Source organism: Cydia amplana, chromosome 7 (genome assembly GCF_948474715.1).
Source record: "Cydia amplana chromosome 7, ilCydAmpl1.1, whole genome shotgun sequence".
NCBI lineage: Eukaryota > Metazoa > Arthropoda > Insecta > Lepidoptera > Tortricidae > Cydia > Cydia amplana.
In genome coordinates this window covers 8229518-8252824 of record NC_086075.1, presented here as the reverse complement: position 1 = coordinate 8252824, position 23307 = coordinate 8229518, and the positions used below count along the sequence as shown (strand labels likewise).

Below are 23307 nucleotides of genomic sequence, written 5' to 3'. Positions count from 1 at the left end.
GAATCTACCTACAGTATTATTAAATATTGTGTTCATATAAATATGTATAACTAAATTATGGACCTGTACATAGGCCGGACAAAGGAATAATTTGGTCGTAAATATGTATTTATACGTAGAAAAAGATTATTAAAATCGACTAGCTTTATTAAAATGACATAAAAGTTTAGAGATCTCTTTACTTATGTACCTATACTTACTTTAAAATAATATGTATACAATTTTATGCACACAAAACAATATGGTGCAAAATGTGGTATCATAAAAACACTTTGTGCCACAAAAATAATTAAGGGTAGGTGTCTAAAAAATTTACTAGATATAATTTGGTTCACAAAAAACCTGGTATCGTAATAAGGTCAAAAATAATGATAAGTATACCTACAGGGTATTAAATTTTTAAACACCACTTACAAATCCACAAAATACTACTTGTGCTCAATCAATACTAGCAATAGTATTACCATATTCAAGTATTTTCCACTACCTATGACCATTTCAGCCCGCCAATAAATAGTTCATTTGTACTATAAAATCAAAGTCAGTCTCACATACTGTATTTAGTCCCAATGTGGTTTATGGCTAAACTAAAAAATATATTTCTCATTTAAAATTTAGAAACTTAACTGTTTACGATCATTGTGTCTTTGGCACTTAGGACAAAAAATCGAAAATGATTGTAAAATATTAGGAGTGTATAAAATCACAGATAATAAACCCGAAAACCCACTGCGGCGCGCAGCCACACTACATCAGTTTTTAAGATTCTCTTAGTATTAAAATTACTATTTCTGCAACACGCTTTTCATTAGGTAATGTTATTCTTTGACCGGTCGCACATTGCCATGAATTCAAGGCCAAAGGCCCACGATACACTTGTAAGTTACTGTTACACAGCTATACTACAGAATGAGAGATGAATATCGTTATCTCATTCTAACAAGTAGCTTTGTCCCTACTTACTTAAGAAAAACTTACAAGTGTATCTCAAGCCTAAGCACGCAAACGAGTCAGTCTAGATAGTCCTTACGGTTGCATAAATTTCGTATGTAAACGTGTGCAATGTGCGACTGGCGTTACGCACGCCTACCTAGCTTCGTGCGTCATTCTAGTAGCTTCTATAGTGTGCGTCGCAGTGGTACCGCCTTAAGTCTAGCAGGAGCAAGGCTTGCTGTCCTGCTTGGCCTGCAGTCTCTGCAGCGACTGCCGCCGCCGTCCCGACGCGCACAGCATAGCGTACTCGACTGACGACTCCATTCTGAAAGATACGTTACAAAATGTTGGGCGTTTTCACATTGGATGCGGAGCTGCCGCTTAGTCGGTATGCGAGCGGGACAGCAGTAGAATCAAAACTTTTGTCACTTTTTTTTGGGAGATACTAAGAAACTAAGTGCAACGTGGGTAAGAGCGTCTACAAACTATCGTCGCTATGAACTCCTGGTCCTGCGTTTGTACACGTAGTACCACTTACAGGTTAGTAAAGCATAAGGAGTGAAGCTCTTCCTTTCTGTGTCTGAGCGACGTATGACGATCTTACCTGCAATCAGTTTTTATATGCTGGTCTTCTCTACATCGACCTTACATAGGTAAGGTCGATGTAGAATCATAGGATTCTCTCTGTCTATGCTCCAGATACTTTGCCAAACTATACTCCACTTTAAGTACATCGTTTTTTTAGGGTTCCGTACCCAAAGGGTAAAAACGGAACCCTAAGACTCCCCTGTTCGTCTGTGTGTCTGTCTGTCTGTCCGCCTGTTTGTCTGTCACTAGGCTGTATCTCATGAACCGTGATAGCTAAACAGTTGAAATTTTCACAGATGATGTATTTCTGTTGCCACAACAAATACGGAACCCTCGGTGGGCGAGTCAGACTCTCACTTGTCCGGTTCTTTTATATATTGCACTTGCCTGATCATCACTTTGTCTAACAGTATCTCTATGGCCCGGTCTATATTCTGTCCGGACTTGGCGCTGGTCTCTAAGTAAGGCAAGTTGTAGTTTTTGGCGAACTCTCGAGCTCGGTTCTGGTTGACGAGGCGCTTCTCTTGAAGATCGCATTTGTGCCCGCAGAGGACAATGTCGGGGTCCTCGCTCAAACTGTGTGTCTGGAATTAGTTAGACAATAATTATAGTGAGGTATTCAAGGGTCAATCAACTATTTCTTGTTGTTATTCTGTCCCATCAGCGAGGAGACAATAGTAGCATAGATTGTTAGAAGAACTGCTGTACCATGTTCTACTAACATGCTCTGTAGATGTCCCATTATGGAAAGGTCTTATAACTACCATAAAATGCAAGTTTGGTTCATTTAAATACGAAAAACCTAGAATTTTAAGAGTGACTCAGGAGACCGTAACCATAGCAACGTGTGACAAGAAAAAGTTGATTAACCCAGGAACAGACAAGTTAGTATAAAAGTGTATGTAGTGTGTGTAGTGTTAGTGTTTTTTTTTAATTGTATTATTGTATTTATTAATTTATGAAATAATGTAATGTATTTGACATTTATAAAATAAAGTATTTTGGATATAAAAAAAGCACTAAAATTATTATATTGAGGATATTAATCACAAACAGTTTTAATCTGGCCAAAGCTGAGATTTACACAAATGTTGAGAAAATACTTTTGTACGGCATGGGTCTGCATTCTAGCAATTATATCACAGGATAGACTGGATAGATATTATTACGAAATACACAATTCTCGTTGTCTGAAAAAACCCTATGTTATAGTGAATAACGTAGTCTCTCGCTCTAACGCATAAGTCGTATGACACGCTATCTTTCTCGCCACTGCATGAGATGAGCGTGCGATCAATTAAGTGAAATTAAAATACCGCTGATTGCGGAGCATCCACACTGACGTATTTTTTTCTAATGAATCCTACAATAATCCTCATAGACACTTCTTTAGCAACAGAGTGGTCAAAGCTTGGAACAAACTCCCAGAATACGAAGTATCGGCCCAAAGTGTCAATGAGTTCAAGAATAAATTAGATAATCACAATGCAAATTCTACTCAACACGGAAAACTGTGTTGATGACTCCAGCCAGCTTATTATGGATAGCTTTATCCATCTTTATCCACGTGATAAAATAACTGTCACTGTTTAACACCATGGGAAAGAAAGTGACGGACACCGTTTTATCACGCTGTCACGTAGACAAGAACGACCATCATATCCGTACAGGATTAGGACTCCAGGCATTATCAGTTATTCCAACTGCCTGCCTGCTTAACAAATAATAATGTCCCCGCGGGGGCAGCTTGTGGCGAGCTGACGGTGAGTGGCGACACCGCGTACCCCTATTCCAGAGGGCCCTGTCATCTGGCCCTCGCCTCTGTGCTTGCCTTGATTGGCCGGCCAGAGTGGATTCGCAACAGCGGGACCTATGCTCGGTTGGAAGTGTAAAATGTCATAACGCCGGCGGCCCGCTGAACGGATTACCGGGATCTGGCTACCGCAGACTCACCTGTCGACAACCTTACAGCCGCTCCGAAGTGTTGCCCTGTTGTCGCACTGTGCGTGCGGCCATTGCGGGGCCCACTATTGAGTTGGCGAGTCACCACTTGTCTTACACAATTTTGAGACTGATTGTCACGGCAGGTGTCCGCTAGTTCTCCCATAGCCCATTATCCAGTCCATCCAACGTTCAAATCTATAGCCCATGACCTTAGTTCCCATCGCAGCACAAAAGTACTGCACTGCAATAGTCTTTGCACCTGGCGGGGACCATCTCCGGATGTATCACATTGTGCTTTCGGGGATGGTATCCGCCATGTGTATCCCTTGCTTTTAGATTAAAGTGTCTTAAAAGGCCTCTGCGCTGTTGGCTTCGGCCCCAAGTACGCCTCCCAAAGGTCCCGTGATATGGCAGACATACAAACAACGAACTAGAATATTCAGTCACCGCATACAAATTTAATAATAATAATGTTATAAAGTAAAAATACAAACTTTCACATTTATAATGCTGCTAAATGGAAATTACCTTCAACTGCTCGATCCAATTCCTGACCTCCAGGAAAGAGGCCTCATTAGTCAGATCGAAGAGAAGCAGAAACCCCATGGCGTCACGGTAGAAGGCTGTTGTTAGACTTCTGAACCTGAAATTAATTGTCACAATATTTTCAATGTTGGGTTATCTGTGTGTACCTGTATAATTTGTTCATGCAAAAATCTTTTGCAAAAATATAGTCAAACTATATAACATGCTACTTAAATAATAAACATGCTTATGGATACATTGATTTAAATAGATGATTATATTATAGGCAAAGTACTTACCAATACTCTATGTTTTTTTTTAAATCATACTACACATCTGATGGCTTACTATAGTACATTACATACCTAGGGAGGTGAATTCGTGCATGCTCCAGATCGCAAGTGTTTGTGCCCCGAACCGAAGGTGAGGGCCATAAATATGCGATCTAGGGCTTTACGAAATACCGCCCGTGGTTTGTCTAAAGTTTTACGTCTTGCCTTGGCCAGGAAGTGAGCCACTTACGGGCCTAGGGTGACGTAAACTATATAACATGCTAAATAATAAACATGCTTACAGTCATTATGGGTACACTGTTTCAATTCAATAGATGATTAATATTATATGCAAGGTACTTACCAATACTCTATGTTTTTTTTTACACATGCTACACATGATGGCTTACAAATGCAGATAATGAAAATGAAATGACAAATGAAAGTATAATGAAAATAAAGGAAGGCTGTTTTGCTCTGTTTCTTTTTTCAATCATTTCAAAACCGCTAACAAATTATACTACGGTCTTGTCTTAGGCTCTCAACTCACATTTAAATGTTGGTATCCTTCAAGTAAATTAATACGAAGCCACTGTAACAGTTCAAGAATGCCAGAAATATTTTCCATATCTGTTGACAAGGTTTACTGTCATGTTTCTAAATATATTTATTTTTCAGCCTAAGGGTGCAAACCTGTACTTAAACAGAAGCTGAAGGCTGTGAATTGTGACATTCATGACTTTTAAATATGACCTAATTTATGTGAGTGCTTAACATAAAATATGTATAAAAGTAGAAATGAAATCAACACATTTACAGATGACTATTAAAACTCCATGCCCTAGAAAAGGTACCTCCCCCCTCCCCGTCCCTGCATAGAAGTTGCTAAGCAATTAAAATAAAGGTGCTAAGCAAATAGTATTGCTGTACATGTATTGGTGCAATACAAATCAACAGATGTGCAGGTATTACATATTGCGGTGCGGTCATTTTAATTCTAACTTGTACTGTAAAGCGCGACTTAAGTTTCAGTAATGCCTAATCATTACATCCCTGACATGTATGGGTTATGACATTAACAATCAATTGATACACAGTTATGTGCAAATACCCATACAGGGTGTAAATGCAATACAGACAAAAATTTTATCAAAGGAAGGTTTTAGTAGTATAATTTATGTTAAATAGGTGGATTTATGAAGTTATTCATAACTGACTCTTGGTAATAAATTTATGAAAATTTACCAATGCGGGTGACGCTAACATGCAATGTTACTATGCCATGATATGAAACTTTTACATTGCGGATTAAACTGTTTCATATTACGATTATAAAAAAATGGTTTCTCCATACCTTTCTTGCCCTGCGGTGTCCCAAAGTTGTAGATGTATTCTGTGTTGCCTTCCATTCTGTTGATAAATCTGTAATTTCAAAATACTTGTAAACATTGCAAAATACTAAAATCACTCTTCTAGATTGAAAATATTGAAATACAGATATTGACATAAATCACATTACTATTAGGGCCATTAAGTATTTTGAGGTCAAATTTTTTTCATCCGATCTCAACAAAATTTGTGGATAGATCTAGAGTTCCCTATTCTGTGCAATTTTACCCGTATATGTCCTAAAACTCATTCAATGCCGGATTAAGTTATTTTTTTTTGTTTTTTTTTTTATACAAATCGTTTATTCAATTAAAATTACAATACGATTTTTACAATTATAAATAAAAGAAGACACAATATTCATACATAAAATCACATGTCACAATCAAAACTAACAAAAATCCTACATAAAATAAAAAAATATCCTAAAATATCCTAAAATATCTTCCAATAAGTTATGTTTTTTTTTGGGACAAGTTGTGATTTCATATATCCTCCTAAGGCCCAACGAAAAATTGAGTATGTAGTTAGTACGGCCCGTAGTCCTACCAGTAGTACTATTGTTTTCTACTCATTCAGACCTAAGTACTTACAAGACTTTTTTTAATGTTATTGTACTTATACAGCACCTTGTACAGCACTTTGATTTTTTTTTTACGAACTTGTTAAAGGGCTCACAGACAAAACAAAACAGTACTTTAGAAGTTCGTACACGCCAATTTCGAGAAGCGCAAAATTTGAAATTTGAAAATATTAAGTCCTACTGGTAGGACCGTGGTACGCTATGACTACACAATTGTTGTAGGAGCTGGGTCTGAACAAGAAAGTTAATAAGTACTATGGGTAGGACCTTGAGCCTTAGGAGGTTAAAATGAGGAACTCGTTTTTTATCCAAACCTAAGAAAAAAAAATACGACAAGATAAAATTGGGCCAATTATATCTTTTTAGTTAGTAATATTATAAATGCGAAACTTGCGAAAGTTACTGTCTGCCTGTTTATATTTTCATTACGCTTACTTAAACTGCGAAGTGTAGGCCAACCAATACATAATAAAAGCCTTTAACATACTTACCACAGACTTTTCTCGAAAATCAATACCAACTGTCGAGATAAACTGAGTGTGAAAAACGCCGTCTGTATATTTATACAGAAAACTGGTCTTTCCAACTCCTGAATCGCCAACGCACAGTAGTTTTATAAGATAGTCGTAATCCATATTGAACGAATTTCCAATGAAGCCAAAGGCGATTGCAAGGGTTTAAGCTGCCACTAAATATGATTCATAATATTTTCAGGGAATAGTTGACTAGTGTTTGTAAGTTTTAAACTAGCTGAATTGTAAATTTAAATGAAAAACTTAAAAGCACAACAACACACCCAATTTCGTTGCAAAGACTGTCATCTGTCACAATGACAGTTGTTGGGTTGTTGCTGTTTTCAATAATCATTACATTTAAACCAATTTAAACATTTAAATCATCAGTCCATTTATTGAATATCTTCACCGGTATTAAATGGGTCTCGAACAGACTGAAACCATTTTAATTTCTTTTTAATTGGTTTTATGGCATTTTAAACCCTGTCTCTTGTTGTATTTGGCCAGCTATTGCTATTTTTTTTTTAATATAGTTGGTCAAACCAAATTGTCAGTAAATAAGAACAAGACATTAAATCCTTTATAAAGGACTCAGGAGGAATAATCTCCTGGATGCCTGTATATTTAGCTGGTCAACCAAATCTTGTCAGTAAAAAAAGGCGCGATATTCAAATTTTCTATGGGACGATATCCCTTCGCGCCTACATTTTTCAAATTTGCCGCCTTTTTCTACTGTCAAGATCTTGTTGACCAAGCAGCGTTGCCAGATGGTCACAAAAGTCACATTTTTCGTGACTTTTCGCCTTCTCGTGTGACATGTGCGTGACTTTTGATTTTGAGGCAATTTTTGTGACTTTTTAAGATAGTCGATTTTTGGACAAGTTTATTTTTGCAATTCGTATAATTTAGGAACTCTATTATCAGTCATGGCAAAATGAGACTTGTTACCTTGACGTGACGGTGTTATATAGTTTGATAGTAGGTAGTAGTTTTTTTTAGTGTAATGATTCATTTCTTTTAGTCTGTATCTATACTACTCATTGTACTGCATCAGTCATTTTGAGCGCTCTAAAACCATTAATTTTATCCGGGGGTAAATTATTTACGCATATACTTTTTTATTTTCTTTTGATTAAAGATTCGCAGACAGGGAAATCGACTCCACACTCGCGTTCGCGCTTCCACACCGCGACAGTGTAAAACTTTTAAAACTTTTTTTTCGCACTGACTGACTGTGACTCGTATCTTCTTAGTAGTTTGTGGACTGATGTGACTGGGTTAAGGTTGGTAGATTAAGGCGTGCCCAGACGAAGACAATCCGCCCCCCCCCCCCCACTCCGACCAAACTATCCGATCAAAACAGGACGCGCGGACGCAAACACCAATTTGGCCAGTTTCATCAATTTTAATTTTATGGTGATAAGTTGCTTGACTGCACATTTCTAATAGATTTTCTGTCATCTATAGGTAAGAACTATTTTGTGTACTTTTTTCAAAATTTTAGACCCAACAGTTTCGGAGATAAAGGGGGGGAATGGTCATTTTTTGCCTATTTTCTTGAATAACTGCTAAACTATTTATCCTAAAATTATAAAAAAATATATATTTGAGATTCTTACAATGAGCTCTTTCATTTGATATGTAACACGATATAGTTTGAAAAACTTTATTTTATAATTTTCTCATTTACCTCCCAAAAATGGCCTCCATATTTAAAATTCATTTATTTACGTTACACGTCCATTTTTGGGTCACAAATTTACATATGTGTGCCAAATTTCAACTTAATTGGTCCAGTAGTTTCGGAGAAAATAGGCTGTGACAGACGGACGGACAGACAGACAGACAGACGCACGAGTGATCCTATTAGGGTTCCGTTTTTCCTTTTGAGGTACGGAACCCTAAAAATGCCCCTAACCGCGAAAACTAGCGTCACAAATTGGTATTCTTGCGTCCGCACCCCATTGTATCAGTACATCGGTAGTATCGGTCATAATCGGCGGGCCAAATTGGCGTTTGCGTCCGCACGTCCCGACCCGATCGGACTATTCAATCAGGGCTATAACCGCGAAAATCGAATTTCGCAAATTGCGGGCATTTTTCTCTGTCACTCTAATTACGCCTGCATTGGAGTAAAAGAGAAAGATCCCCGCAATTTGCAAATTTCGGTTTTGGTTAGGTTAGCCCCTCAGACCGGCGAAAAATTGTCCTCGTCTGGACAGGCCTATACTATAGTCTGTCAAGCTATTTCAGTAAGTAGAAAAAAGCGTCAAATTTAAAAAATGTAGGCGCGACGGGACGGGTCTTCCCATAGAAAAATTTAATTTCGCGCCCTCTTCTACTGACAAAGTAATTTGACTATATTATCGTAATTTTTTTTTCGTTTTCAACAAGAAAAAAATCAAGAAAAAAAAGGAACTTACAATTCATGAAATCGATCACAAATAGCATTAAGTATAAAGAAAAATCATATAAGGTTAGTAGATTTTTTGTGAAATATATTATTTTCTGAATTTTTTCTAAACTAAATCGATTTACCAAACCATACTATAAAAATGTGACTTAAGCAGCAAAAACGTGACTTTTAGGGAAACGAAACGTAACTTATGACTCCAGAGCCCTGGCAACACTGTGACCAAGTATAATAGTATATCTAATCGTTAGAGCGGTTTCCCACTACGTCCGATCCGAACCCGTGAAAATATGGTCCGAAGTAGCCGTAGAACTAGAACTATTTCTATGCTTATTTACGCACTAGATCCGATCTCCGTCATCCGATTTCGGAAAGAAATCAGACGGATCTAGTGCGTAAATTACCATAGAAATAGTTCTACGGCTACTTCAGACCATATTTTCACAGATTCGGATCGGACGTAGTGCGAAACCGCTCTTAATCTTCGTTATTCTCAAGTTGTACTAAAATCATCAAAATGTGATTGATTATGAACGTCCTCAAATCGAAATGTCATATGATTTTTTGAAGTTTGTTTTGTTGTTTTGGTATCATTTTGGTATGGTTTTGGTTATTATCATGGTATAAAAATATACTCCGCCTGGTACTCTCTTCCGAGATTCGCGAATGACCTAACTGTCACTTGCCTACGTCATCATGCTGTTTACAGGTTCTCAAACTTTAAAATGTGGGAGAATTTTAACCAACGGTGAAAATTCTTTTAACGGCATTAATTTTAAGTTATTCATGTAGAAACATAGTAAAATAAAACAAATCTATACTGCACTTTTCACTCCTACTCTTACAGTTCCGAATAGAGCAGCCAACCATTTTCGTAACAAAACATTAATTACCAAGCTTACGACGTGAAAAGTTTGGAAAACACTGCGACTGCTGACACTGAGCGAGAAGGAAATAACAATTAACACGCGTTCGACAAGGACGGTCGGTCAGGGACAAAATGGCGGATTGTCAAATGTGACAGCGCTATCCTGTGTTGCCAATAGTGTAAACAGAATTACCCGAACGTCTGAAATTTCTTTCGTGAATCGGAAGATATTGCTAACGAATAATTAAAAATGACGTGTTATTGTAAAATTTAAGATAAAATACATATAAATGAAAATTATTAAATTATAAAGAAATAAATTAACTTATTAACCATAGATATAATGTACCCATGTAACATGTTATGTTGAAATAAAGTGGCAATGTTATTGTGACGTAGGCAAGTGACACTCTGGGAAGAGAAGACCATGTTTTATTAGACCATGGTTATTATCATTTACCACTTTCAAAATTCAAAATCTTTGCATTTTTTCTTTTTTATTTAGTTTTACAGTAATGACAGAATTAGCAAAAAAAGAAGCCCCGAATACTGCACATAGTGTAAATGTCCACGTAGAATATTGGTAGCAAATTTATTACATACACTGGTCGTTATAAATACAATAAGGTGTTTAATGCTTGTTTTATTTCAGCGGTGCCTGCGATTATGGAGGACATTGCCTTGCACTTGCTCAGACTATTCGACAAAGTACTCCAAATGCTACAGTCTCCTGTAAGCGAGGGCGACAAGGTTTGTTTTTAAACCATGTATTTATGTAATCATCTAGCCCGCAACACTACTAGGGGGTTTTGTATGGGCGATTTATTGTGGTTTAGCTTTTATGAACTGTTGAGTAAAATGTATTTTAAATTGCTCTTACCTCTTAGTAATTACTCGTTGGGATAATTACAATACATACCTGTAGTAATTTACCCGTAAGGTGTTTTTTTCTGAAACTTAATGTTAAAAGGACAATTTTCACTTATGATAAGATAATTCTTGCAAAATATCCCTGTAAAAGCCTGAGTGTTTGTTTTATTTTGGACTTATAATACTTTTCTTACTTTCCAGGCAGTTTCGAGGTAGTAATAAATGATAAATTGGTATATTCAAAACTCCAAACCATGGCTTTACCGGATTACAATGAAGTGTCTCAAGTAGTAAATGACGTGTCAAATGGAAACGCACCGAGGGAGATAAAAGGACAACAACCAATCAACTGTGTAATATCATAATATGTATTTATAAAATATATAATGTATATAACCTTGCTATAACCTTGAAAATCCCTGTAACAAACTAGTCTTAAATGCATCTTAATAATAAGGCAAGTTCAAAACTAATAGGAATGATTTTAATTTTACTATCATCCAAATATCCATGCATAGTATATGACATTCCAAAGTCTTTGATGAATAATAGTATTTTATGCTATGAAATACATAGGAACTTATATTTGACCCTGTAAACAAGAAATAAATTTACTAAAACATTTGCAAAAAAAATAGCAATAAATCTTAGAGCTACATGTGGCAACACTAAATGTGCATAAAGAAAGTAATACAATATAGTGTTCTCAAATATAGCTGATCCAAGTTGATAAATATATAGAATAGGCTGTGTATTTATCAATATCTAACCATACTATAGTTGGACTATGCTAATATAAGTTTTCACACCAAGCACTACATGGAGCTTATATACATATGCATATGATATGGATATGCATAGTTTGTGTGATCAGAGTCTAGCTACTTGCTACTTATAATATCTAACAATAATAGACCATATATAAAAATACTATGAGGTGCAATGGTGCATGAAATAGTCTACAAACTGTGATACCATGTGCGGACTTGCTTCTACATGGAATGTCTTCAGAGCTTGTCCAGTTTAGATATTCTATTGACTCACTAATCACAGTAATCAATGCAGTGTTAATATAAAATTATATTGCTATGTATGTATGTATGTAAACACTTTATTGTACATAAGACAGGTTAAGATACAATTAAAAGAAAGTATACAATGTACAAGGGCGAATTTATCCCTATAAGGGATCTCTTCCAGTCAACCTTTGAGCAATTGAGAGTAGACAAATGAAAATGACAGACAAACGAACACATGTGCAGAAAAGTAAATTATGGTTCAATTATTGCCCAAGTAAATAATTAAAACCTTTAGCCTACATTCTAATATAAATACACAATATCTGGGTGACCGAGCTTCGCATACATTTTTCAAATTCGCCGCCTTTTTCTACTGACAAGATTTGGTTGACTATCTATACAGGGTGTAATCTAAAACGTGGTACAAGATAATCAAACCTGAATCTTTTCATGATTTTGAACAACTTTTACTATGGGGTCAACTTTGTAAATTAACAATAAAAAAAATCTTTGCCATACATTTTTGTCTACCTCTCCTTGATCATTTCTATGGAACAGCTCAATTTATTTTTAATATTACAAAATTGACCCCATAGTAAAAGTTGTTCAAAATCATGAAAAGATTCAGGTTTGATTATCTTGTATCACGTTTTAGATTACACCCTGTATATAAAGTGTCATTCAATAGAGCTTGCTAACTATGTAAACAAAAATTACTAGTAAATTGACATTCAGTGTCAGTTTTAGTATGGTGGTTTGTTTACATAGTTAGCAAGTTCTATTGAATGACACTTTAATACATTATTATTCCATTATAACGGCGATTAATGAGACTGTGCGAGCGGGATAGCAATGTAATTATGCGCGTGCGACAGAGATAGGAACAGGTGGGTTAATGTACCAAATTCCTCGTGCTAAGCGTCCTTTCTTTAACAAACATGAGATACCTACTAACTTTACAACCTGAGGGTTACAAAAAGATACACACAATAGCAATAAAAATTGATCAAGTTGCATTAGAAATTCAATGATTGTATAATTTATAAATTGACTAAGGTTGGTAAAATGACACCTGTCCAATTTCTTGGTCCAATGTGCATTGCGTCTCATTCTCTCGCTAAGCAAAATATGAAACGCAAATACATTGAACCATAGAAACATTGGACAAAGAAATCGGACAGGTGGATACCACCCTAAGACAAAGTTGTGCTTTGAATTTGACAGCTTATGCAGATGACACTGTATAGCGTCAGACATTATGTGGTAACTTTGGTTGTCAAACGTTGTTGTTTGACAAATCAGTTACCGTAATACAGCGATTCTCAATGTTTTTTTGACGGAACCCTTTTGGAACGCGAAATACTTGACGGAACCCTACAATACGGTGGCGGCATAGTAAACAGCGCCATCTCATTTAGCTGGCAAACTCGGAGGCAAGTTTTATTTCTTAGCTTTGCATAGAATTTGTTTTAGTGCACTTTGAGTTTAAAATTCTAGTGAAGGCCACATATTTTAATCACAATTTAAGTAAAGAACTAAAGTGCATACAAAAATGTCTACCCGTAAAATTAATAGGGTTTCTAACTTCACAGTGTAATGTCCTAATTAATTTCACCTGCTTATATTATCATCATTGATTATTGGTTTGACATGTGATTTTGTTTTCAGTGTGGTATCATTAGACCCGTCAGTTGCCCCAATATATGTTAAATAGATTCCGAATCGCAGTTTCCCGCCAAATTGTTCTGAGATTGTTCTAAGGGGCTCCACGGTCTTCTCGCCGGTACACTGGTCTATACAGACCATTTGACAGCGGTTACATTGGCCTTCCACCTAAAATAAAACAAAATAGGTATTCCATTTCAAAATAGGGGTCATCCATTAATTACATCACACGAATTTCTAGGTTTTTTTACCCCTCCCCCCCTCATTGTCACACTTGGTCACATTTGGCAAACCCCTCCCCCCTGGTGTGACGTCACATTTTTTCAACGAAATCGGCAAATCGAATGAAGTAGGTTGTACAATATATGTACCTAAATATTTTACCAAAATATTTTTCAAAAAAGAAATATTAGCAATTTTATATCCCAAAACTGATTAGGAAAGAAAATTAAACGAATAAAAATGATTATCTTTCCAAAAATTTGTTATTTAAATGTACAGCGAATTAAGTATTTTAAATAAGTTAAAGTGACGTCACAAAGTTTGTGACTTCCCCCTCCCCCTGTCACAACATGTCACATTTTCTTGACCCCGTCCCCCCCATAAACGTGTGATGTAATTAATGGATGACCCCATATTTATGATCTATAAACCCACTTTTTACTACCGTACTACTCATTTGGCCCCCATACAGTCAGCAGCAGAAGTTGCTAAGGGAGCGAGGTGTTCAAAATTACCTTGACACGCTCTTATTTTCTTAACAATAAAATCGCGTCAAGATCATTTTGAACACCTCTCCCGCTTAGCAACTTCTGCTGCTGACTGTACATGTACAGTCAAGTGTAAAAATAAGAGTGCACTCATTCACTCATCATACTCAAAAATATGTCCCATAGCTCTTATTTCAGCGAATTAAGAACTATGGGACATATTTTTGAGTAAGTTGTATGCACCCATATTTTGCACTTGACTGTACCCTTGTTCAGCCAACTTAAAGATTTCTGTAAAATCATTGATTTTGTGTTCTCATGGTTCTAGGTGATCCATGCTTAGGGCTCATTTAGACGGCGCGCGAACTCGTATACGATTTTACTTAATACATTGCGGACCATTGAGGTTACGTCAATTCAGCCGACAGATCAAATGACGCAATGTATTGAAACTCGCATGCGAGTTCTCGCACCGTGTAAATGAGCCCTTACGTAACTTTTATTACTTATGCAAAAACTTTTAGATGAGGACAGCACCGGACCAGTGGTTAGGAAGGTTTTTGGCTGATGTGATGTGAATATTTTAATTCAAGGCATCATAGCCATGATATACTATTACTTGCGGTTACTTTTAAGAATGGCCTTATAGGTCTGATGGCCTACCGCGAACCACGTTCGACGTGTTGCCTCCCTGTCACACTTACGTGCGAATTCACAAGTGCGACAGAGAGGCAACACGTCGAACGTGGTTCGCGGTAGGCCCTCTGTTGATATGTAACGGCTCGGCAACGACATTGAGCGACTTGCGACGGTGGCAGCGATAACCATAGTTTGGAGCGAGACACAGCGCTCGGAACTTTCGTTCCCACCTATGGTTATCGCTGCCGCCGTCGCCAGTCACGTAATGTCGTGGCCGAGCTGTAAATCAAGAAACAAAGCCACTTTACACAATTATTATTACCTTAAACTCCTGTTTCCCAATAATCACTCGATGCCACTCCCTCTCAACAAGCTCTTCATCCATATCTATAATCAGATTTCCTCTAAACCGATCAGTTAAGTGATCCACGTCATCAGTGAAAAACGGATCATCGATTTTCCCCTTTAACCATCTGACTGTTGCCTTGTTTATAAGTAGGAATTGTGCTTGGTTACTTAGAGATAGTAGCTTCGTTTCCGATTCACCATTATTTTTTATTTTTCTGTCATTTGACTGTCTCACTAATCGCAAGTAGGAGATTTCTAGAGCTTCAGATATCCAGTCAGCCACTTCGTCTCCACAATCTATGGCTTGGACAATGTCTGTGCAGACTTTGGAGCTGCAAATCCTGGATTCTTTTAATTTACTTTCTGATGGGGGGTATAGAGGTATCGAAATGGGGTCCTTGCCTGAAACAGAAATTTAAGATACCTACAGTCAGCCATGTTGTTCCTTACTTAACTGGAGCACACAAACTTGTATGCTAGGTGTGCTGAGAGAATGTGAAAAAAGAGAAATAATGCTGCTTAGGAGTTATTATGGGAAGGAAAGTAAATCTACTTTATAAAAAAGCGGCCAAGTGCGAGTCGGACTCGCCCATGAAGGGTTCCGTATTTAGGCGATTTATGACGTATTAAAAAAAAACTACTTGCTAGATCTCGTTCAAACCAATTTTCGGTGGAAGTTTACATGGTAATGTACATCATATATTTTTTTTAGTTTTATCATTCTCTTATTTTAGAAGTTAGGGGGGGGGGGGACACACATTTTAGAATAGAATAGAATAGAATAGAATATAATTTATTCGTAAGCACAGACAATACATAATATAAAAGAAACACAAAATAAGATTAAAGTGCCACGAAATGGCCTCATCTCAGCATGTTGCTGGTGGCTTCCAGCGCTGGTCTTCCGATGAGACCATCAAGTGAGAAGAATCACGGAGGGTAACAGACAAGAAGAAAAAGACATCAAATAACGTAAAGTGAACAAATAGTAAAATAAAAGTTACACAGAAGGAAGATACAACATAACGACTATATTAAATTTTACCACTTTGGAAGTGTCTCTCGCGCAAACTATTCAGTTTAGAAAAAAATGATATTAGGAACCTCAATATCATTTTTGAAGACCTATCCATAGATACCCCACACGTATTTGATGAAAAAAAAAATTTTGAGTTTCAGTTCGAAGTATGGGGAACCCCAAAAATTAATTGTTTTTTTTCTATTTTTGTGTGAAAATCTTAATGCGGTTCACAGAATACATCTACTTACCAAGTTTCAACAGTATAGTTCTTATAGTTTCGGAGAAAAGTGGCTGTGACATACGGACGGACAGACAGACGGACAGACAGACAGACATGACGAATCTATAAGGGTTCCGTTTTTTGCCATTTGGCTACGGAACCCTAAAAATACTTACGTTACAATGCGTGTACCTATTAATTAGAGCAGGATATACGGAATGAACTGCCTACTGCGGTACTACCTACTCTTGTGTCCAGAATTTATCAGAACAAAACTTATTACAGAGAAAGATGTTAAAACTAAAAACTTACCTTTAAAATGCAATATCAACAATTTCTTCTTTAAGTCTATTATTGGTTTTATCATGCACATCAGCGTATTCTGTTTCTGAGTCAAACAAACTCCATTGTCTTTCACAATCATCCATTCCCTGTCATATTCGAAGCCTTTCGGCCCCATTTTCCAATTGCCGGTAACTTTGAATGCGCCACATGATTTTACGGGGAATACGTTCAATTCTACTAATTTTATTTTAGATTCCAATTCAGGAGAATCAGGAACATCACCAGTTTCTAAGAGTTCAATTGGAATTTTTAAAGTGTCGTCTTTGTACAGTGTATTCTTTGCAGTTAAGATATTCTTGGTAGCGAAACGCTTTGGTTTTCTGTATTTGTTCTTGAGATAGCAACGGCAGATCATGAGAACCAGCGTGTCGACGTCATTGTACGTGTTGTAATACGCGAAAGAAACTCGTATAGCTCCAGTAGGCCTGCCGTGAAGTAAATCTACTTGGTCCCCGCATTTGTGGCCAGCTTTGAACATGTCTTTCAAATCTTTATTTGATGCTTTTAAATGGCGTTGGCAGGCGCCTGAATTGCAGAAACAGCCAGTTCTCACGTTTATGTTGAAAAGCTCTGCCATATGTTGGAACTGAAAATATAATTTTTAAAGACATGTAATATGCTACGCGAAGTTTGTCCTGGGGTAACAGAAAGCAATGATTGCGTACGAAGTAAATGATATCAATTAGTTTCTGTTAGGTATTAGTTCTTATTGTCTCTCTCGCTCTTGTACCGATAGGCTAATCAGTGCATTAAATGGTTACAACGCGAGCGCGCGTCTTTCATTTATCACAGTGGCGACGAGCAACCTACGTTAATTTTGTAACGGACGGTGACCTACCTGTTACCATGAGTGATTTAGTAAACGCGACGAAAACCGATAAATGTTTCGATATCGTAAAAAAATGTCTAATTTCTGGCTGGCCCAAGAAAATGGTTAACCCGGAAATACAACCATACATACTTTAACTGCATATTCGATCTTGTTTTGGAAAAAGATGTGGTTATGCGAGGGCACAAAATCGTTATACCTAAATTGTTGCAATCAAAAGTACTAGACGAGTTACATAGAAGTCATTTAGGTATAAACAAAACAAAGTCAGAGGCTCGCTCGCGGTTTTGGTGGCCAAACATAGATCGCGACATTGAATTAAGAGTAGGCAGTTGCATGGTATGTATTCAATGTAAACCGCCAACACTGGTACTTAGAGCGGGTAGCCGGGTAATGTATTAATATTGTAGACGGCTGAGATTAACCGGTATTATATCGTTCCTCGAGAACGAAAACATTTCGTTTTCTCAACTAACCGGTTAGAAGAGAGAACAAAATTTTAAAGTTCGCGTTCCATCAATTAACCGGTTTATTAATGAACGAAATAATATAACGGTTTATGAACGATATTAACCGGTATATCAATACCGGTTCCGAGCCCTGAAACCGACTCCGCCGCGTGCACCGTTAACAGCATGGAAGTACCCGACTGAAGCATGGTACAGAGTCCATTTAGATTTTTTTGGACCCATACAAAATACAATGTTCTTCATATTGGTGGACGCATTTTCAAAATGGGTCGAATGTTTCCCTTTAACTAGCAACTATTGCAGTGCTACGGTGATAACAAAACTTGAAGAAGTTATGTCTCGTTTTGGTATAATGCACACTCTAGTGACCGATAATGGTACCTACATCTTTCACATCTAAAGCATTTAAGATTTTTGCAAATTAAACGGCATAACGCACATTACTTCTCCAACTTATTCACCGTCAAGTAATGGACAAGTGGACATTTATGTTAAAATGCTTAAAAAACATATTAAGGGGTTGCTTATGGAGGGAAAAACAATGAGGGAAATTACTAATGAGCGGTTACAAGAATTTTTGTTCAGATATCGGAATAGCAAACATGCATGATGCAACAACGGACAAGTCACCTGCCGAACTAATGATCGGCCGCCCGCTACGTAACCGGTTTGATTTATTGCTAGTAAACAATGATGCACCATCCTCACTCTCAACGGATTTGCAAAGTAATGTGAACTCTAAACAATATTTGCAGGCTAAATATTATAAGGGAAACCGAAATGTAGAATTTGAAATTAATGAACATGTACCTACTTACTTACAAAAATGATTAGTAAAAATAAGTGGTTAAAAGGTATTGTTAAAAATAAGTTAGGCCGATGTTTATACGAAATATACTTACCGGAAATGGATCAACTTGTAAAGAAACATAAGAATCAAATATATAAATACAAAGGGTACATCGGAACCCCAACAAATGGGTTGAACGAAGATACGGAAGACAGAAGTTTCAATTGGGCGATGCTGCCTTTCCCTTCGGATCAGAGATTGGGAGGAGAGGAAGAAGAGGAGTGGATGGAAGCCGATTCCGATCCGGTAGAAACCACCACGGCTGGGCAAAGCGGTCAACACGTGCCAACGGCAGCACCGCAGATGCCGCGCGTTTCAAACGCTGCGCACACACAGTCATCGTTCGGCACTACTGTTGCTCCATCTCCGCTACCATCACCAACGGTACCCATCGCCCCGGCGGAACCACCGTCGTCGAACGTGCCAATCGCGCAACAGGAGTCGACGTCTACGCGCCAGCCAGACGGCTCTGCCGATGCCGCCGCGGCAGCAGGCAGTGAGGGCGTTCGGAACGCTCGACTTAGGAATATACCTCGCGTTAATTATAAGTAGTATTAAGGATTTATGGTGGAGGAATGTTAGGTATTAGTTCTTATTGTCTCTCTCGCTTTTGTACCGATAGGCTAATCAGTGCATTAAATGGTTACAACGCGAGCGCACGTCTTTCATTTATCACAGTTTAAAATTTTCGTCCCACAGCCACCATCAGGCGGATTGTCGCCTGGCACTCCCTTATATACCTTATTGCTAAGACATAAGGTCCACTCCACCAATAGGGAGTTAATGGTGTTGCTGTTTTTATAAGCCTAGCTTATTATTGGTTGAAGATAAAGGCTCAACTTCATATGCGAGCTACGGGAGATTTCCATAACGCATGCTATAGTTGCGCATTAACGCATGCGTTTCACTTGTTTTTATACTGCCTATGGGGAGTGACCACACGCTGATGTATATTGGCCAATGAAACTGAGCCTTAAGTGACATAGATTAAATCCCAAGCGGAAGGAGCGACGAGCACAGCTAAAGTTATTACATCAGAATATTATTACTTCAACATTGCTTAATGTTGTTATGTGTGTATGTTGACCTTTTCTTTATAGTGAATGTTTTAAATATGATCTCACCTCTGCATATCCAATGAATGTGCCGTCTTCTCTCAACAGATTGAATGTTACAATAGCTCCTTGTTTTCTAATATCAGTAAACTGGTCATCCATATATAAAACAGCTGCAGGTGCGCCCTTCGGGTGCTTGAGATTCTTCAGTTGCTCATAGAGGTCTTGAGCCAGGGAGAATGTGTGATATGATATGGAATCCATAATGTCATCATTTATTACTTTTGGTATCAATCTTTGCATTGTGTCAAAACAATGTTTGAGAGCAAGAATTGATAAGAAGTTGACAGTGCCATCTTCAAATCTGTAAAAATAAATAGGGAAGATGTTAGTTTCTTATATGCTAATATGTATATCCATTTCAAATGTAGGTATATCAATTTACTTTTATTTATATATTTATTTACAATTCTAAGCTTACAGTAGCACCAAAGTGCCTATAATGCAATCCAAAAAAAGTACCTACTACACAAGTTGAAACTATTTGAGAATTTTGAGATAAATATAATTTAAGCAAAATCCCAGGTAGCAAAGTGACGTTATTGACCAACCCATGCCACTCAAGGTTCATTTTAGGGTCAATGATCTTTGACATCTAAATGACATTTGTTAGGTACCTGTGGAATCATGGAACGTCATTATAATTTAATCTGAATATGAGTCCATATTATTGTTAAAGTAGTTTAGATAGTTTCAACATTTTCAAACATACAATGCAGTAAGTATAGAATACCTTTCATGAAGGACTGTCCTTTTCATATGGAAATCTTCAGTACTCAACACAATATCCACTGTACCTCCGCCAAAGTACTGTTTGTCATTTAGAACATTTGCACTACTATTTTTTATCAATAGCGCTCCTAACCCGGTCGGGTACCCAAATATTTTGTAAAAAGATAGGCACAAGTAATCAGGCTGTATCTTAGATAAATCTAATTTATTTGTAGGTACATATGAGGCAGTGTCAAGTAGCACATACCAGTTATTATTTAAAGTGCATAGTTGTCTCTTTAAATAATGATTGAGGCAGCCATTTTTTATATTGTCAATGCAGTCTATAGGATATTTGTGTCCGTTAAAATTGCTCTGTGCCGGGTATGCCAGAAGAGTGTTGCCTTTATTTTTATTTTTTTCCTTCCCGGTTTGCGATTTTGAAGTGTTCAAAGCATCTAAGAAGCTTTCATGTGAAATATGAATCACGTCTGCGTTTTTACTTTTTGCAATTTCTCTGAGTCCGAGAACAGATGTGTGATTTTCTTGGAGGTATACAAATGAACCACAGTTGTCATTATCATCACTAGTAAATTGGAATGATTCTGCAGTTAACTTGAGTGACTGAGTGGCGCCAGAGGTAAATATACAAGTGTATTCTGATGGATCTGTGTTAAAATGCTTTAAAACCATACACCTCACTTGTTCGACACAGTCTGCTGTATATTTGTCTGTATGTGTGTTCATGTACATATTATTTAGTAAGTCATCATTGACAAGGTGTAAAAGGCTTTCTGGGAACAAAGCAGCACCAGCATTGTCTAGGTAGCATCTGCCTGAAATTTGCATAATAATAGTAATAAGTACAGAGAAAAATATAAATATTGTTTACACAAGTGAATGATAAGGTCAGGCAATTTAGTAAAAGAAGTTAAATGGTTTTGAAATTGTTCATGCTATAAATAAAAGGGAAAAATATGTGTACATAAAAGCACTAAAAGCAAGATTCGCTTCAATAAGAAATATACAAACTATCTAGGTGAATTTTAAATGTTTTAGCAAAAGGGGAGAAATTTATTTTTCACCTCAGCAGCTCGAACAAGGGTACTTTGCTACTTAAAAACAGTGAGCAAAATCGCATTTTGCTCACTGAGTGAGACAAAATGAGCAAAATGCGATTTTGCTCACTGTTTTTAAGTAGCAAAGTACCCTTGTTCGAGCTGCTGAGGTGAAAATTTTATTGTTGGTATATCTTAAGAAAACATGAGTGAATAGAGGTAAGTGATGAAGAAGGAATACATTTTTCGGGTTCTCTAATATGTTCTCACTGCTGAGGTGAAAAATGTTGTGCTACACGAGATCAAAGTTATTTACATCTCGTGCGCTTTTGAGTCCCTTACTACGCTCAAGATTCTAAATTAGATTCACTCGCTACGCTCGTGAATCTATTATAGAATCTTTCGCTTGCACGGGACTCAAAATAAGCACTCGAAGAAATATCAAACTTTGATCTCTTGTTGTACAAATAACTATTGATAGTTTTTATAATATCACTTATCCTCTAGACTGCCAAACATCAAACTTGTCAACACAAAAGCAATTGTGATCTTTCAAAACAAAGATTCTTAATGGCATGTAATGGGATATCTTTGTAAAGGGTTTGGTTGCTAGAGGTTATAAAATATTAAGTTGGTTATAAATGGCATTACTCTCTTGCCGAAGACAAACAGTAAATAATCTACCTACTTACTTAATAAAGGTTCTGAATTTGTCATATTAAGGGTACAGAATATCTAGTATTCAACGAATTTGAGGTCAAAGAAAATAATATACCTATAATTCTGTAGGTAAGTACTAAAGTTATACAATATACAAAAACAAGTGATTTAAAATATTTCCAAGTAATCTTTTAAGTTGTAATGAAAGATGTTTACATAGGTAATAAATATATTCGCATGTGCGCATCTTACCTTTTAATCGCTTAAACTCTCCACATATGTTTTTCATTTGTTCGTAACTAAATACTTTACTTAACGTCGTCATCTTGGCAGTGTTTTGGCATTGATTAACGGTTTCTGTAACATAAATAAAGCCACCTTTACTTCACACATTCATTTCACTCCACTGTTTTCTTTTTTTATTAATTCAACTGAGCTGACGAAACATACGATTGACAGCGGCGGAGGCTGATGTTTAACTGATGAAACCATTACATATAATTTCTTGTTATTTTGCAACCTTGTATTTGCGGTAAACATTTAATTGAACACAGAATTATCTATTATCATATGACATACAAGCGCGTTTTGGTTGTGATAAGTACAAGCACTAGCTACTTTTCTTTAATAAATTAAGCTAAAAGCACACTAAAATGATTCTTCAAGCTATACTAATAAGGTCTATTATGAAATGAATTAAATTTGACAGATAGGAACGTAAAACGGCGACTGTATACAACGCAGCAC

General features: G+C 36.9%; 3 protein-coding genes across 3 annotated transcripts; 1 reads left to right on the top strand and 2 right to left on the bottom strand.

The window, feature by feature from the left end:
• Window positions 1–1030: 1030 nt before the first annotated feature.
• Window positions 1031–6973, bottom strand: LOC134649839 (ras-related protein Rab-27A). Its single transcript, XM_063504675.1, has 5 exons — window positions 6726–6973; window positions 5617–5684; window positions 3994–4108; window positions 1909–2105; window positions 1031–1258 (listed from the first exon to the last, which is right to left on the bottom strand). The coding sequence occupies exons 1-5, from the start codon at window positions 6867–6869 to the stop codon at window positions 1153–1155; spliced, it is 630 nt and encodes a 209-aa protein (XP_063360745.1). The 5' UTR covers window positions 6870–6973; the 3' UTR covers window positions 1031–1152.
• Window positions 6974–10479: 3506 nt separating this feature from the next.
• Window positions 10480–11373, top strand: LOC134649644 (migration and invasion enhancer 1). The gene is made up of 3 exons (XM_063504483.1): window positions 10480–10613; window positions 10683–10780; window positions 11102–11373. Exons 1-3 carry the CDS (start codon window positions 10546–10548, stop codon window positions 11263–11265), a joined length of 330 nt encoding a protein of 109 aa, XP_063360553.1. The 5' UTR covers window positions 10480–10545; the 3' UTR covers window positions 11266–11373.
• LOC134649544 (molybdenum cofactor sulfurase) lies at window positions 11251–23133 on the bottom strand. The gene is made up of 8 exons (XM_063504312.1): window positions 23011–23133; window positions 22813–22917; window positions 20865–21678; window positions 20141–20435; window positions 16835–17453; window positions 15256–15683; window positions 13535–13752; window positions 11251–11492 (listed from the first exon to the last, which is right to left on the bottom strand). The coding sequence occupies exons 2-8, from the start codon at window positions 22883–22885 to the stop codon at window positions 11462–11464; spliced, it is 2478 nt and encodes an 825-aa protein (XP_063360382.1). The 5' UTR covers window positions 22886–22917; window positions 23011–23133; the 3' UTR covers window positions 11251–11461.
• Window positions 23134–23307: the final 174 nt, after the last annotated feature.